Source organism: Protopterus annectens, chromosome 16.part0, assembly GCF_019279795.1.
Source record: "Protopterus annectens isolate FY-2018-M chromosome 16.part0, PAN1.0, whole genome shotgun sequence".
In the NCBI taxonomy this organism is placed as follows: domain Eukaryota; kingdom Metazoa; phylum Chordata; order Ceratodontiformes; family Protopteridae; genus Protopterus; species Protopterus annectens.
Window position 1 is genome coordinate 668,417,623 of NC_056750.1, and position 17,249 is coordinate 668,434,871.

The 17,249-nt window shown below is 42.7% G+C and overlaps 1 protein-coding gene across 1 annotated transcript in view; it reads left to right on the plus strand.

Annotated features, from left to right (window-relative positions):
• NELFB (negative elongation factor complex member B) overlaps positions 1–17,249 on the plus strand; it is a 529,115-nt gene that overhangs the window by 156,633 nt on the left and 355,233 nt on the right. Inside the window, 2 exon segments of the mRNA XM_044058168.1 lie at positions 9,606–9,708; positions 12,841–12,936. Coding sequence (XP_043914103.1) covers positions 9,606–9,708; positions 12,841–12,936 — 199 coding nt within the window.

The window sequence follows — 17,249 nt, forward strand, 5'->3', positions numbered from 1 at the left end:
TTTTTTGTGCTCAGTCCATATACTTAACATATGTCTTGAAGATGTTACATTAATGTTTATATATGATTTGAAGGAGGAAGTGTTTACACTACAGAGAGAAATTAAAAATAACAAAGTGGTAGATCTGTGAAAAGTGAAATGGCCATCACTAAGGACCTCAGATGGTTGGATGTGATCAGCATGTTGCTGTGTGCACTTTAATATTTTTAGGTATGTGGTATTTTTTGGTAGGCTGCGGTGGTGCAGCGGTTAGCATTGTCACCTCACAGCAAGAGGTTCTCCCATTTGATTCTCGGCTGGAGTGCCTTCTGTGTGGAGTTTGCATGTCCTCCCTGCGGTTGAGTGATGTTTAAAGACTTGCAGGTAGGTGCATGCGTGAATGGGCGTGCCTTCTTTGAAGGTTGGGTTTCGTGCTGGCAACTCGGCACTGTAAAAATCTACTGCCAATCATTAGCGGACCGGAGTTCCGCTGTGGCGACCCCTAACCAGGAACAGCCAAAAGACATAGCTTTGTCCACCAGGCTATGTATTTAGAGAGGCATAATACATATGCAGTGAAATGTACGGTATAAGCCACAAGAAGTATGCAATCAGAAGCATACTTTGTTAGAAAGCTTATTACACCTTGGGGAGGAATCTTTTGCAGTCAGTGGAATATATAGAAATAAATAGTGGTACGAATGCAGGAGAAAGATAACTGAAATTAATGAGGGTAATTTGAAGTCAGGTTTTGCTGTTACTAGGGTGGACTTCTTTTTTGATTAGCCCGTACACCTGGCATACGGGCCAATCAAAAAATCGCTAAACACAGAGCTTCTTGTGTTCTGCCTTAAACAGAAGTAGCTCCGTGTTTAGCGCTTTTTGATTGGCTTGTATGCCGGTATATGGGCCAATCAAAAAACACTAAATATTAATACACTAAATACGGAGCTACTTCCTTCTGTTGAATGCGGAACTGCAATGTTTCTGCATTAAAAACTTTTTTTTTTTTAATTTTTTTTTTGGGCCCTCACTTGCCGTCTACAATGATATATTTTACATGCGCCCCCCAGACCATTTCTGTTGACTCAATGCGGCCCTTGCAACTGAAAAGGTTGGACACCCCTGTTCTAAAGCATCTGGTGTACATAAAAAAGTTATTAAGTTGCTGGGGTACACAGTAAACGAAAAGAAATCAAAACTAGAGCCCTCACAAGAGATTATATTCCTGGGTGCCAGCTTGAACACAATGGCCCAGATGGCTTATCTCACACCAGACAAGCAAGGACAACTGACTCGATACTTTCAATTGATGGCAACAAAGACCCAGCTCCCTGCAAGAAAAATTCTGCAGGCTTTGGGTTGCATGGCATCCTGCATACTACTAATGCCATATGCCAAACTGCATATGAGGAAACTACAATGGTACGTAAAGAATGTATGGTCTCAACACTGTCAAAGTTTTGGAAACTGTTATACCACTAATCCCTTGCCTTAAACAGGAGTTTCAGTGGTGGGCTCAAGCTTGTCACCACAACAAGGGACAGCCTTTTACACAACCCACAGCCAGGCAAACACTGACAACAGATGCATCGGATTACTCCTGGGGGAGCACACATGGCAGGCAAATGTATTCAGGGCACGTGGCCCACAGAACAAAGGCATCTTCACATCAATCAAAAAGAGATGTTAGTTGTACAAAATGCCCTTATAGCTTTCAAGGACCTGCTGCATCCAGGACAACTACTGATAAAGACAGACAACACCACAGTTATGTGGTACATAAGCAAGGGGGCACTCACTCCTACCCCCTATGCAGACAAGCCATGACCTTGTGGAACACAGCTATAAACCTTCAAGTTCATCTGCAAGCACAATTCCTGCCAGGAGAGAAAAACACACTGGCAGACGATGTAAGCAGAAACATCATGGATCTCCATGAATGGGAATCGAATCCACAAATATTCAGAATGATAACACAGAAATGGTGGAGCCCGGACATCTGTTTGCATCCCCAATAAACTGCCAGCTACAAAAATTTTGCACAAGAAGTTACCATCCACAAGCATGGAAAGTGGATGCCCTCTCATTCCGCTAGGAGAACCTACAAGTATACGCTTTCCCACCACTACCTCTCCTGCTAAAGGTACTCATAAAAGCCAGGCAAGAAGAGCCAAAGATGATCCTGATTGCACCAGACTGACCACGCCAGCACTGGTACCCAATCCTAAGGAGCTTGGCACAAGAACCACCTGGATTTTGCCTCAAATCCCACATCTGCTGACTCAGCACAACAATCAAATACTACACAGCCAGCTAAAGACCTTAAGCCTAGCTGCATGGAAGATTCCTTAGTCAAGCAAGCAGTGCCTCTCTCCAAAGCTGTTATGGATGTCATTCTGGAGGCCAGAAGGCCTAGTACCAGGAAAGCCTACTCTGATAAATGGAAGAAATTCTGTGCCTGGAACCAAGCTCACAGCCTTGACCCTCTTGTTCCAAACATTCCTCAGATTCTACAATACTTAACTGAGATGCTGGACAAAAGCCTCTCCTTCTCATCCATCAAGAGCCACGCCTCTGCCATCTCTGCTCATTACAACACAGATCCACCAATTTTCTCTAATCCTTTGTTAAAACAGTACCTCACAGGGGCTAAAAACATAAGACCGCCCCGTAGAGCACCTACTCCAACTTGGGACCTCAACTTTGTTTTGGAAAAACTAACTTTACCTCCTTTTGAGCCAGCTAACACAGCAGAATTAAAATATATCTCTTGGAAAACTGCTCTGCTCCTGGCAATAACATCAGCACGAAGAGTTTCAGAATTACAGGCACTAATGGCAGTGGAACCTTTCCTCATTTTCCACCAGGACAGGGTGCCTTTAAGAACTAACCCTACATTTATGCCAAAGGTGGTATCCAGTCTGGCTCTAAACCAAACTATTCACCTGCCAACTTTTTATCCTAAACAACAGAATAAAGGGGAGAGACTGCTGCATTCTTTGGGCATTCACAGGCAGTTACTCTTCTACTTGGACAAAACCAAAGCTCTCAGAAAATCTGAGCAATTATTGGTAGCATATGCTGCAGGAGCACAGGGAAAAGCCATTTCAAAACAGACTATTTCAAAATGAAAAGGACATTGTATACATTTCTGCTACACATACCATGGAAAACCTGTACCGAGCAGCATTAGATCTCACTCCACCAGGGCAGTAGCCACTTCAACTGCCTACCTCAGCGGAGTACCTACCAAGGATATTTTGAAAGCAGCAACTTGGAGTTCTGTACATACTTTCACCAAGCATTACCATCTGCCTCTATACTCTAAATCCACAGCTGGCTTTGCCACTGCAGTGCTGCAGGGCCTTATAGCCACCCCTAATGCCTTACTCAACCAGCCACCCTACCTCAGCTTTGGGATTCTACCCAAGTGTAATGACTGCAGCAGTGTAACACTATGAACATAGTACAGTTTTGTACCTACCATAAATGTAGATGTTAGAGTGTATACACTGCTGCAGTCCAGGTTACCCTCCCTCCTTCCCCTCTTACTGGCAGGTACGTACCTAAGTCTTCTACCCTTACTACCTGTGGGGAGTATTTGCTGGTAGCTGTAAGTTGTTTTTTGCTTTTCTTATGTATGTTTTATTAGCAATTGGAATTGCCTACATATATAGAGGCACCTGACATCTGGGGCAAGAAAAACTGAAGAAAATGGCGTCGGCTGCATCTTGTATACCCCTGTCGCACTGACGTCAGGGAGGAGGCGACAGCAACAGACGCCGGACCAAGACTTTGGAACTCAGGCCGACTGGGGAACCGCCTGACTGCAGGATAACCCAAGTGTAATGATTGCAGCAGTGTATCCACTCTAACATCTACATTATGGTAGGTACAAAACTATACTTTCATAGGTGTGTGTACTAGGCTAATGGCCCTGGAGCCTTTACAAGCCTAGCCCATAGGATTACCCTGGCATCGTGCCACCCGACCTTAGTTCCCATTGTGTCTGTCGAGTAAAGCCACTGGAGTGATCCCTGGGGTGAATTTTCTGTTTCCCATCCAGTCATCAAGATTTATCTTGAAGAGGGTATGTGATGTGCTCTGCTTAACATGTATGGGAAGTCTGTTCCAGAGCATGGGCAGTCTCTGGATTATGAACCTGTCCCTCCAGCATGTTCTGTTGATTGTGGTAATAAGGTTGTGAGGTCTCTGGAGTGTGTGGTGTGGAGGGATTGGGATTTCTTTAGATGTAGCATTTCTAACAGAGCTGTGTCAGACATGGCTTTGTATGTCAAGCAGAGATCACCTCTAAGTAGACGATATGAGACCGAGAATAGTTGGGAGATTTTTTAGTCGGTCCATATAGGACAAATGTTGTAAGGCCTACGATCCTCTGAGGTACTTTTGCGGCCTCTCCAGTTGTTGCAGGTGTTTAGTGAAGTACTTGCCAAATGGGGCATTGTACTAAATGATTGTGCTGGTGAAGGAAGAGTAGAGAGAGACACTGACCTCTTCCTGGATGCAAAACCCTCAGTATTGAGATGTGGCACATAGGACTTTCTGACCACAGTGGCCATGTGGTGGTCAAAAGAGAGGTTGCGGTCATCCTGTGTTGCCAGATCTCTTATAACTCCTTCTGAGTTCAATCATGGGAACCGGGTTTTTTCCAAAGGGAATGACGACACATTTTTTGGCATTGAGCTTAAGGCCATGGTTCTCTCACCAGTCGGTGGTTTCAGTGAGGCATTTCTGTAGGATGTCAACATTACTTAGGGAGTTAGTAATGGCTCCCAACATGCATTCGTTTGCGAATTTTGTCAACCAGAGTCCCTTCGTGTTGGCCTGGATTTCAGAGAAGTAGATATCAAACAGGAGAGGACCCAGGACCGAATCCTGTGGGACTCCACTCGTGGCTGGTCGGCAGTCTGACTTGGAGTCAGCTACTTTCACACTGTGGCTTCTACCTGTCAGCCAGTTTGCAACCCATCTAGTGATCTAGGGGGTTGATGCCTAGCTTAGTGAGTTTTTCTATGATTCCTGAGTGGAAATGGTGTCAAAGGCCTTGGTCAGATCAAGGTAGGCTGTATGAACCACATTGCCTTCATCCACAGCTCTGGTGACTGACTCAAAGAAGTTGACCAAGTTGAGCAGACATGCTGTACCCTTCACAAAACCAAACTGTGTGGGATCCAGAGTTTGGAGATTCCCCTATATCCTTGTTTATTAGGTCCACAATGATTCTTTCCATAGCTTTGCATATCAAACTCTTCAGGTTAATGGGGCGATAGTTCCCAGGGTCTGTAGTCACTTCTCCTTTGTGGAGAGGGATGACTGTAGCAGTGCGCCATTTGGTAGGGACAAAGCCTGAGGTGAGGCTGTGATTGAACAGGGCACACAGGTGAGGTGCCAGTTCACTCTGTAGTTCATGTAGAACACAGCCAGGGATATTGTCAGGTCCCATAGAAGCTGTATTCTTGGCCTTGGACAGTGCTGTTTTTAACCTGTGCAGCAGTAATATTGGTTGCCTGGCAATCTACTAGTATTGTGACTGGTCCCTTGGGGGGCCGGGGAGGGGTAAAGTTGGCACTGAATTTGTCTGTCGGTATATTGGCAATATCTGTTAGCTCGGTATAGGGGGTACCATTGTGCAGTAGCTCAGAGCAAATCTGGGTATTGCTTTGGAGATTCTTTACATAACTATAGAAGGCCTTTTGGTTGTCTTTACTATCTGCTGCAATTCTGTTCTCATAGCTAGCTTTAGAGGATTTGATGAGGGATCTCAATCCAGTCTAGGGACTTCACCTTATTTCGCATCAGTTTCCTGTTGTAGAGTTTGTTTATGGCAGGGGACCACCAGATTGGCTTCCTCCTTTATTTTTTTTTTTTTTTTTTTTTGGAGGAGAGCATCTTGGTTCTGTTGGGTATGGCGAGATCCATGCATTTGTGTATGTGTTCGTACAGTGCATTGGTGTATTTTCCATTGGTCATGCAACTGATCTCCATTTGCATGGGTGTCGTGAAGTTGGCTACCTCTGTTTGTAGGAGCCCAACGTTAGCTTTGGAGAAGTTTTTCATGGTGGTTACTTTGGTGGGGGTGTGGAATGTGGATTTCCAAGGTGATTAGTTTGTGGTCTGATCTAACCAGGGAGGAGTTGACTATTGTTGTAGAGCAACGGTCGCCCATGTTAGTAATGACCAGGTCAAGGATGGTTGCTACCTCTAGCTGGGGGTAAGAACGAGCTGTTCCAGGGCATTGGAATTAAAGAATTCCAGGAAATGATGGGCAAGTGAATTGGTACATGAGTAGTTTTCCCAGTTAATGGAGGGGTAGTTGAAGTCACCCAGAATAAGTGTGTTAGGTTGGACCTTTAATATTCTCCAGGGTGCTTAGGAATGTGAAGTGAGAGTCTTGGGACATCGTTGGGGACCTATAGCAGTCTACAACCTGAATTGCTGTCTTACCCAATGTTAGCTGCACCTGAAGTATCTCAGATATGTTATGTTGGGCTACCAGTCTGGAGTTGTGCACATCCTTTGAGTATGGAAACACCACCACCTTTGGAGCTTCGGTCCAAGTTCTGAGGCCGAAAGGTGTGGAATGAGTTATAGCCTGGTAGTGCAGAGGTGCTTTCTGGTACCTTGAACCAGGTCTCTGTTATGGCACAAATTTCGATGTTCTCCATTTTAAGGAGTGCTTTGAGCGAGTGCGTTTTGAGATTTAGACTTGTAGTGTTGAGCAGCATGACCCTCAGATTGCATTTGTTTGTAGCTGTTACAGTGGTAATTTGGTCTTTGGAACACTGCCTAAAAAAGGCACTATAGGGGTGGTAAGAGTCTTGGCCAGTATCCGGAAGACCAGGGGTGATGGATGCAGGCCATCTCTGGCAAAGCATTGAGGTCTGTCAGTCATGTCCTCCCAGGCAGACAGATACTGGATCCCCTTGGAATGACACCAGAAACTTAGCCAATTGTTGAAGTCAATAATTTTCTGCTTGTACTGTGGTATCATTCTGTTTGATTGTAGGTTGCTGCTCAGGGCTAGAGTCATACCTGCCTGGGTTACATAATCCAAGAGCTCCTCCATGTCTCTTCATGTAGTCCAGGGCGGTACTTCTCAGGTCATTTACGCCCACATGTACAATGCCAGTCATATTTGTACCTGTTTGATGAGGGATCTGAGTGCATGAATTATGTGACGAATCCTAGCACCTGACAGGCAGATGACTGTTACTTTATCCTTATTCAACCTAGTGAGTGGGACATCAGTGTGCCTATCGAATCACTTATGACTAGTGTGTTGGGCATGCTGTTTTGCCTTAGGGGCTTTGGTTGAGTGGCACACTGTTTAGGAGAGTTATGCGTCTCATGGTTAGTGTTGTGTTGTGGTGGTAGAGTGTATTTCTGTCTTGGAGGTCTCTGCTTTTTGGGTAGATTTCTGAGAGCCTCCGTGAAGGTGGGTGTACGGTTTGTGTTTTTATGTGAAGGTAGTGCTGGCGTGTGTTCTGGAGGGTTGTATGTTCCATGTGGTGTGGTGCTGTGCAAGTGTTGACCTTCTCCTCTTGACCAGCTTTTCCAGTCTTGGCTGGAGAGTGCGTGGCTTCCAGTTTGGATATGTAAGTGCATCTCTCAAGTTTGAGTGTTGGGAGGTAAGAGTAGAGGGTTGTCCGTGTACATCAGGCAAGTTGCTACATTGCCTCAGGATGCCTAAGTTCTCCAGGTTAACAGGAGAAAGCACAGGGAGCTAACATTTAGAAGGATGGGCATTAATAAGTACTGGAGCGGTTTCCTTGTAGAACATTTAGTGCTGGTAGCACTTTCTTATGTGCTACAATAATTGCTACAAGAAGTCTGGTAAAGTGCTAGATTAATAAGCTAGTAAAAGTGCAGGAGAGGAGAGAACTAGTAGATCTAAAGGAAAAATTGAAGAGCAGACTTTGACACCACTCAGAAGCTTATAAACAGTCCTGGATACAGCAAATCTTTATCTGGACTAGACTAGTTATAGGAAAGGTGGGAAATGAGCGCAAACACTGGCTTTTAAACCAGAAATTTTGAAAGATATGGAAGAACTGCCCAAACGGCCAATAAACTACAATTTCTGGGCCAGAAACCACTCCTCCTGTGGTAGATAGGTTACCTAATGCTTACCACTCCCATTGATAAGCTAGAAGGTTTCCCTTCAACACAGAAAGGCTTGGTGGGCTCAGAAGCTTACTTACAGTCCTGGATACAGCAAATCTGTATCTGGACTAGACTAATTACAGGAAAGGCAGGAAACGAGCTTAGAATTTTGCAGAAAAGTCGCTAAAACAACACTAAAAACAATTCAAGTGCAGTGCAAGCTAGCACACTTGAGTTTGCAGCAATGTTAAAGCAAGTACAGTTTAAATAAATGCAATTTTATTCAAAATGTTTTCTGAACCGAATTCAATTATTCAACTCTGAACAGTTAAAAAGTACCAAAAAATATACTCGGCAGCTGAGAAGCGCACACGGTCAGTACACGGAGATTGTAGCAAAGATTTTCGTTTTAGTAAAATGGAAAGGGAGAAAGGAGGAGCAGAAGAGAATTCAAGGTTAAACTAAGTGGGTTGGTCTTCCTCTAATGTTCTCTCTGTATTAGGTAGAATGAGCTAATAACACTAGACTGGAAGGAGTGTCCCAGATCAAATTTACAGTAGGGACGGGAAACTGCAAAGCCACCAAGTATATAACTAAACCAGTTGTATGATGCAGTCCTTGGCAGGAAATCAGAACAAACACAAACAGATGTTTAACAAGTGGAGAAAATTTCCAGTTAATACCTCACACACAGTGAAACTAGCTAGAAAAGATTTACACAGTGTGACAGTAAAAACCTTATTTATCAGGCCCTGTGAGGCAGAAAATTTTAGTACAACCGTGCAGATTAGTTTTATAGCTATAAAATACAGTAAAATGTATGCAGCAGACAGAAGTGCTGTAAATATCTATAAGCAGTAACTAGTAAAAATAAGCAAAAAACGGGATACTTGGTTGCATATCACAGATGAGAGTTTTGCTCAGTGCCCTTCCTCCGATTAGTGAATTTGTGGTTACTAATCGCACACAATACTTTGAATTTCTGCATTTTCAGCCTTCATATATTGAAGGTTAAATTTTGTTTAGAATCTTTTTGTATTTCTTCTGGTATAAACATCTAACAATATTGGCATCTGTTCTGAAAAGTTTTAATAAAGCAGTTAACACAGGCCAGTGTTTTTTACTCACATTCAGTGATGTGTAATATTAGTAATTATGAATTTCATTTTCGTTATAATTGATCAGCCTAAGGTGCCTGTCCACTCCTCTGTTGGGATGTGCATATTTTCTTTGCCTTGTATTCCCATAGCAGGAGATGCAGAGTAGTATTGACACTTGCTGAGATGGAGGGAGAATGCTACCTTCTTATTGGTAATGCAGATGAACTCTGTCATTGATCCAACAAGAACATTCCACTGAGTGTATTAGCTGATATGGTAAATATTTTATGAATGTATCTTCTTGTTTGTTTTTTTTTTTTTGTATTTGTGCAGAAGTTATTATATGCTTAAACAGCATTAATTAGTTTTTTTTACTAAGCGTTTAATTTCTTTCTGCAGAGATCTGTCCATGATTCTGTGTGATCCATTCACCATTAACACCCTCGCTCTAAGTACCATGAGGAATTTGCAAGAACTGGTTAATCAGGACGCACTTCCCCGAGTAAGTCCCAGAAAGAGTCCTCAGTTATGTAGAGCAGGTTGGAAGTCAGACTTTTTGTTGAGTTTTCATTTTTTTGAGTGCATGGAGTCTGATTCACTGGCCAAATTATTATTTTGCTTTGCTGATACTTTGAGAGCTGTTGCTCACCATTTGTGGACAGCAGAACTGTCAATGCTGATCTCTGCTTTTAGCCACCAAAGCATGTTACAGTTCACTTCATGAGAGTAAAGTTTTTAAGTTTAGTTTGGCACAGCCTGTAGCTGTTTAAAGACATTCTGATTCATCTCTCTCTGTTGTGTTCAGTGCAATAGTGTTAGATGGTACTGCTGTTGCTGAGAGCATAGAGCCAAGTAGAAGTCATCTTCTTAAAATGTATAGAGGATGTTGAATGTTCACATTTTCTTTGAACAGTCTTCAAATGGCAGTCTAAGGTGCCTAAAAATCATTAGGATGTTGTGCTACTGAGACTTTGACAGGCTAATGTTATACCTTAGTCACACACAGCTTACAGGGCTTTGTCTTCTAAATTTAGTTTTGTTGATCATATCCTATTTTTCTTGTTCTGGTGGCAGTGTTATGAAAAACTTAATCTAGCTTGCAGTGGACAAAATTCATTCTGGAGGCAACTTGCTAAAATGTTTAGTTTGTACTGGTACCCATTTTTGGATGCAAATTGCATAGACTAAATGAAAGGTCATAAATTACAATGAGTAAACTCTGTGTTATTTACTAGAGTTTTGCCGTACAGTTTTTCTCCTATGTATTGTTGAAAGTAAGTGGGATTATGCTGAACTGATTTAAGAAAGAATGGACGTAATACTGTTGTGTTTTGCTTTGGCCATAACCATAATTTATTTTTCTTTTTTTTTTTTAATATATATCTACAAGGTTATTTAGTGTTAGCAAGATATAGTAGTTTTTAACTTGAAACCTATGCTGATCTCAAGCCTTATACCTGCTGACATTATCACTTAATCTAGTCATTCTGTGCAGCATACCTCCCATTACCTCATTTAGAGAAGTCTTGAGGGTGTTGGCCTTTTGGCATCCAAGCTTTAGTGTAGCCACTGGATTGAGATCCGGAAGATTTGTGCCTGTGGACTAAATATTAAGACCTGGATCTCTTTGATGTAGTTTGTTAAATTCTCTAGGACTTCTCACACTGAGATTTTTGTGTATGGTCTCAGTTTCACATTGTTGTTGTATGGTGGACCTGCACCAGACTGTTCTTCCAAGAAGAGCAAATCACTAAGCTTCCTTCGCTCCCTAACTCGTCCGTTATTTTCCCAAGTCAGTAACTAAACACGGGTATTCAACAGCAGAGCATGACACAATTCCTTTTCTTCTAAACAGCTGTTGTTGTTTAGAAAGAAGTTTTCTTCTGTTACTTTGAGGACACGGAAACATTTGGTACTTTTGCCTTCTGATCTGTGCTGAACGTGTTCCTGAAGAAAATTATTCAGCATACTCAACAGCCATATGACTGACCTATATAGATTATAGATTTAGTCATGGTCTGACACATCTTAAGGATGTGTAAGGTGTTCTCTCAAATGAGCTTTAGTCTGGGATGGGGGATAATCTTGGTAGGGCTTTCGGTACACACCCAAACTGTCATATGCAAAGAGCAGTACGGGTATTCTTTTTTCTGATTCAGTTTTTTGCCCCATACCTGCTGATCAACAAGCCCCCCCCCCTTTGATCAGACATTATATCCAGGGGGGGAGCAGCATCATTTGGGCAGCTATGTAGGTGTTTGGTGGTCTTGCCAACATCCCAAACTTGGATAATCTGGGTTTTAGTAAGGTTATTCCTCTCTGTCCACTGGCTTTGGCGTACTCTTGCCTTATCCTTACTTGGAAGTAGAGCAGGAGTCTACTCACCTGGGCCTCATTAATTTCACCAGAAATGCAGGAAACTGCCTAGGGGTGATGCCTTTGCTTTCCCAGGTCACGTCACTGGATATGGTATACTTTTCTGGCACATCATTGTCTAGGATATGGGCAGGAGTGTTTTTTTTTTTTTTTTAATGCTGGGATAACATTCAAAGTGTTGCTGTTTGATTTCTCCTTTTTGTTCACTGTCTCTACCAAGGTACTAGTTGTTACAGCATAGGCTTTGCTGGAGAGGAAGTTTTATATAGTCCTCTACTTTGGAAGTCTTAACTTATCCTTGGCCTTGTTTAGGGACATTCTGACGTTCTCTGTGGCTTGGGTGTTTCCCTGCAAGCTGAGGGAGTGTTTGCAAGTTAGTCTTCTGTTTTTCCCATTCAGTGGATTGCCATCATTGGGTTAGAGTTGGACACTTTAGTGTTGGCTGGTTCTGCTCATTGTGTCCAGCAAGTCGTATATTTGACAACCTGAAGGAGAACACCGTGGAATGATCAGCCTTGTGGCCTGCCACTTTTCTTGGACAGTATGACAGTAGTGTTGGTTCCTCCTTTTGCATGCCTGAGGATGCTGATGTTGCATTTGACTGTCACCAAAGGCTGCTAAGCTGTTAAGATCTCTCTCAAGTCTATTTGATCTCAGACTTTCTATCATGCTGTTGTCACTCAAAATGTCATGTTCTGATGTTGTAGTAAAGTTTCAACAGATTCAGACTTTTCCATATCTTTGGAATGATGATATTCTTTTACAAAGACTCCAATTTAATGTATGAAGGTCTGATTTTTAGATGAAGTAGTAAGAGCACTGTAGGTCCTGGTATTGAAGCTTGTGACCTGTATATGCTAGAAATCCAGGTATAAACTGGCTTAATCATCTTTATTTTTACTGCTGCTTTATGCAAGTCATTGGTATCCCGATCTGCAAGCTCTTTTGGCAAGACCGTAACTGAAGTTTTGTTATAAGATTTTATAATTAAATGCAAGTTCTTTTCTGGGTTAGTAAACATTTCTCCATTTAAAATATCCTTATCTACATTGGGGAAAAATACTTAGCTGCATAACAGGCTATAATATGCAAGCATAGACTTCTCACAGCTTAATTAATTAGGTGTAGCTAGTCTTGTCAGCAAGGAAACCTCATTATTTGCTAGTAATCTTTTATGGCTGCTTGATATTTTCATTGTTGCCAGAAATAACTGCAATTCATACTGCTGTTTTTAATGCATTTTTTTTTTACTTTGCAGGACAGTTCTGACCTCCTCCTATTGCTAAGGATGTTGTCCTTGGGGCAGGGGGCTTGGGATATGATCGACAGTCAAATTTTCAGAGAGCCAAAGCTGGTAGGTATCCATGAACTCCATTGTACCTGTAAACAATTGAAATCTGTTTTAAAGTATGCTTTCTATGAAGTGTATGCCATAATGATAATGCATGTTTGTGGCTGGAGACTCTTATGTCTCTTTACACTTCTTTAAAAGAAGCCTATGTCTTTTTTTCATGATATTTTATTATCCTTTCTGAACTTGCAGCACTGAGCATGGCAACTTAATGAAGAACAGAGGGGTTTTTTGCTAGATTTATTCAAGACTTACAGGTGTGAAAAGTCCCATAGTGTAAGAAACAAGCTTTTCATCAAAGGGAATAAAAAAGCTTTTATTTAAATACTGCTTAAATATTTTAAGTTGCATTTATAGTAAGCAGCATACACGGCACAGTAGTGATGCAAGGCAGGAATATATAAGGCAAACAATTGCACAGAAAGGATTTCCACTGAATAAATGTTAAAAACACTGGTTTATTACAGCACAGAAAAAACATGGTAAGCGTTTTCACCTGTGTAGGCTTCTTCAGACCATACACTTAAATCCTCAGCACTCTTAAAATACAAAAAAAGTGCCAAAAAACATTACAAAATCCTTAAAGATACATCACACTAATCACAGTGCTTCAATCACACAATGTCAAAGCTTGACAATAAAATTCTCTTAAAAATAGACATACATATAAAAAAACAAAGTTAAGCACAGCAAAGTCTCAGGGGTACCTTCTCATTCAGTCCAGGGAATGCATCCATCCCACGCCTGACAATCCACCTGGACTCAACACCTTCCATCCTTCCCCTTACATCACCCCCCCCCCCCCCGGAACTAATGTGTATAACATCTGACACTTTAAAACGGAAAATGTGTGTATGGTCAGTGGACAAAACATGCTTAGAAAGGGCATTAACAGTAGAACAAATCCTAATCTGATAAAGATGTTCCCTTATCCTGTCCTTTAGCCTCCTGTCCGTCTTACCCACCTAAAACGCAGTACAGGAGCAACAGGAGGCTAAATAAACCACATGGGAAGAATTACAATCGGCAAACACACTGACCTCATCACTGTTGCCATAAATGGGGTGATGGGAACAAACATGCGTGTCATTGTGTCAACAGTGGTTACAATGACCACATGGTACAGTACCAATCCTCTCATCAACTTTACCACCCACGATGGGATAGCACAGCAATTTCTTCAAATTTCGATCTATTCTTGTAGACAAAATGTGGGGAGGTGCCTACATCATCTCTCACATCCAGATCTACTGTCAAAACACCCCAAAGTGAGCTAATCACATCTTTTAATCTACCCACTTTCTTCGTATAATATCAGTGGTACTCTAAAACCATGATCTCTTCTCTTGATGGCACCTAAACCACTCTGTCCATCGTCCTCATTAATTACTGCACTCTGAAAAATAGGGTGCAGCACCACATTCTGTTAAAGCAGAGAGTCCTTCTAACCCCCCTCTCTATATTAGAAGTTTGATGCTCTCTTTCCTTAAACCTTTCACACAAATCCCGAACACCAGCCTCAAAACCCTCCTAACTAGGGTTATACCGAGATGTCCTATAGGTTCATAGGTTGGTACTAGGCTATCAGCCCTAGGGCCTATACAAGCCTAGCCATAACAATTCCCTGGCTATTTCTTCCCACACTATTTACTTCCCTGGACCCCTGTCTAGTAGGGCGACTGACGTGATCCCCGGGGTGAATTTTGGGCAATCTATTCCAGAGTCTGGGGAGTCTCTGGTTCTGGAACCTACCCCTCCAGCATGTTTTGTTTGTTGTGATGATGAGGTTTAGATCCCTGGAGCGTGTGGCTCTGAGGGATTGGGATTTCTTTAAGTGTAGCATGTCCAACAGCTCTGGGTTTGACATGGCCTTGTATGTTAAGCAGAGATCGCCTCTGAGTAGACTATATGCGACAGAGTATAGCTGGAGTTTTTTAAGGCGGTCAGCGTAGGGCATCTGCTTTAGGCCTGTGATTCTTTTAGTGAGGTATTTCTGTGGCCTTTCCAGTTGTTGCAGATGTCTTGAGAGGTACATACCAAACTGGGTTTTGTATTCTATAATGGGTCTAATGCGGGAGGAGTACACTGGGACAATGACCTCCTTTTTTCTGGATGAAAAGCCCTTAGTGATGAGGTGTGTCACATAGAAGGATTTCCTAACTGTTGTGGCGATGTGGTTATCGAAGGTGAGACCACTGTCCACCTGTGTCCCTAAGTCTCTTATCACACTTTCGGTGTTTAATGTACTGCCACCTATATGATAATTCACGGGTACATGTTTTTTTTCCCCAAAGGGGATAACTATACATTTCTTGGCATTGAGCTTGAGCCCATGGCTCCGGCACCAAGCATCTGTTTCTGTAAGGCCCTTTTGTACAGTATCCACATCATTTGGGGATTCAATAATGGCTTCCAGTTTGCAGTCTTCTGTGAACTGTGTTAGCCAGAGTCCCTTAGTGCTGGCCTGTACTTCAGAGAAGTAGATGCCAAATAAGAGCGGTCCCAGGACTGAACCCTTAGATACTCCACTTGTCACTTGTCTGGAGCTGGATTTGGAGTCTGCTACTTTTACAGTGTGGGTTCTATCAGTAAGCCAGTTAGCAACCCATTGGGTGACATAGGGATTAATGCCCAGCTTAGTAAGTTTATCTATGATTCCAGAGTGGGGGATGGTGTCAAAGGTCTTAGCAAGGTCTAGATAGGCTGTGTGGACCACCTTACCCTCGCCAGTGGCTCTGGAAACTGATTCGAAGAAGTCAATCAGGTTCAGGAGACTAGATCGGCCCTTCATGAACCCAAACTGGGTAGGGTCCAGTGTTTGAAGCTTGCCAATGTCTTTGTTTATAAGTTCCATGATAATACGCTCCATGGCCTTGCAGATGAGGCTCGTCAGACTGATGGGACGGTAGTTTCCAGGATCCAAGGTGGATCCTCCCTTGTGGAGTTGGATAACTGTAGCTCTGCGCCACTCAGTGGGCACGAAACCTGAGGTGAGGCTATGATTAAACATGACACTTAGGTGAGGTGCCAGTTCATATTGTAGTTCATGTAGTACACAGCCCGAGATGTCATCTGGTCCCATGGATGCTGTATTCTTAGCTTTGGAGAGTGCGTTTTTTTACCTGTGTGGCCATTATTACCAGAATTTGGCCAATCTTACAGTATTGAGATTGGCCATTTGTAGGTGAGGGGGGGGTGAAGTTGGCACTGAATCTATCTGCCAGGATATTGGCATTATCCTTGGGATCACTATATTTAATTCCATTCTGTTTTACCTCAGAGCAGATCTGAACATTGCCATTTAGATTCTTGACATAGTTATATAATACCTTGTGGTTGTCTTTGGAATCTTTGGCAATTTTATTTTCGTAACTAGCTTTGGAGGATTTTATGAGGGACCTCAGTTTCTTACTGAGGCTGGTAAGGGAGTTTTTTGCATCCTGGGATTTTCCTCTTTTCTGCAACAGTTTCTTCCTTTTGTTGTAAAGTTTGTTTATGGCAGGAGACCACCAGATAGGCTTCCATTTTTTGGATGAGAGCATCTTGGTTCTATTTGGGATGGCACGATTCATGCATGAGTGGATGTGCTTGTACAGTGCCTTAGTGTAGGATTCAGCAGTTCATCTTTCAGTTCCTGTCTGCATGGGTGTAATGAAGTTTGTCACTTCTGACTTGAGTAGCATGAAGTTGGCTTTGGAGAAGTTTTTTATGGAGGTTTCCTTACTGGGGGGTGGGGTGGGAAGTGGATGTTAAGGGTGATTAGCTTATGGTCAGACCTGACTAACGAGGGGGTGACCATAGATGTGGAGCATAGATTTCCCTTGCTGGTAATGACCAGGTCTAGGATACTGGAGCCCCTGGTGGGACTATGGATTAGTTGATCCAGGGCATTGGAATTTATGATTTCCAAGAACTGTTGGGCAAAGGTGTTGGTACATGAGTAGTTTTCCCAGTTAATGGCAGGGTAGTTAAAATCACCCTGTATTAGGGTGTTTGGGTCTATCTTAATATTTTCCAGTATGTTTAGAAAGGTGTAGTGAGAATCTTGGGGTATGGTGGGGGATCTGTAGCAAGCTACAATTTGGATTGCAGTCTTGCCTAGTGTTAGTTGCATCTGGCGAATTTCAGGCGTATTGTGCTGGGCAACTAGCCTGGTGGTGTGAATATCCTTGGTGAATATTGACACTCCTCCATCTTTAGTGTTTCGATCCTGGTTTGGTGGTTGAAAAGTGTGGTAAGGGTTGTAGCCTGGTATTGCAGGGGGTGCTGTCTGGAGCCTTGAACCAGGTCTCAGTTACTGCACAGATATCGATGTT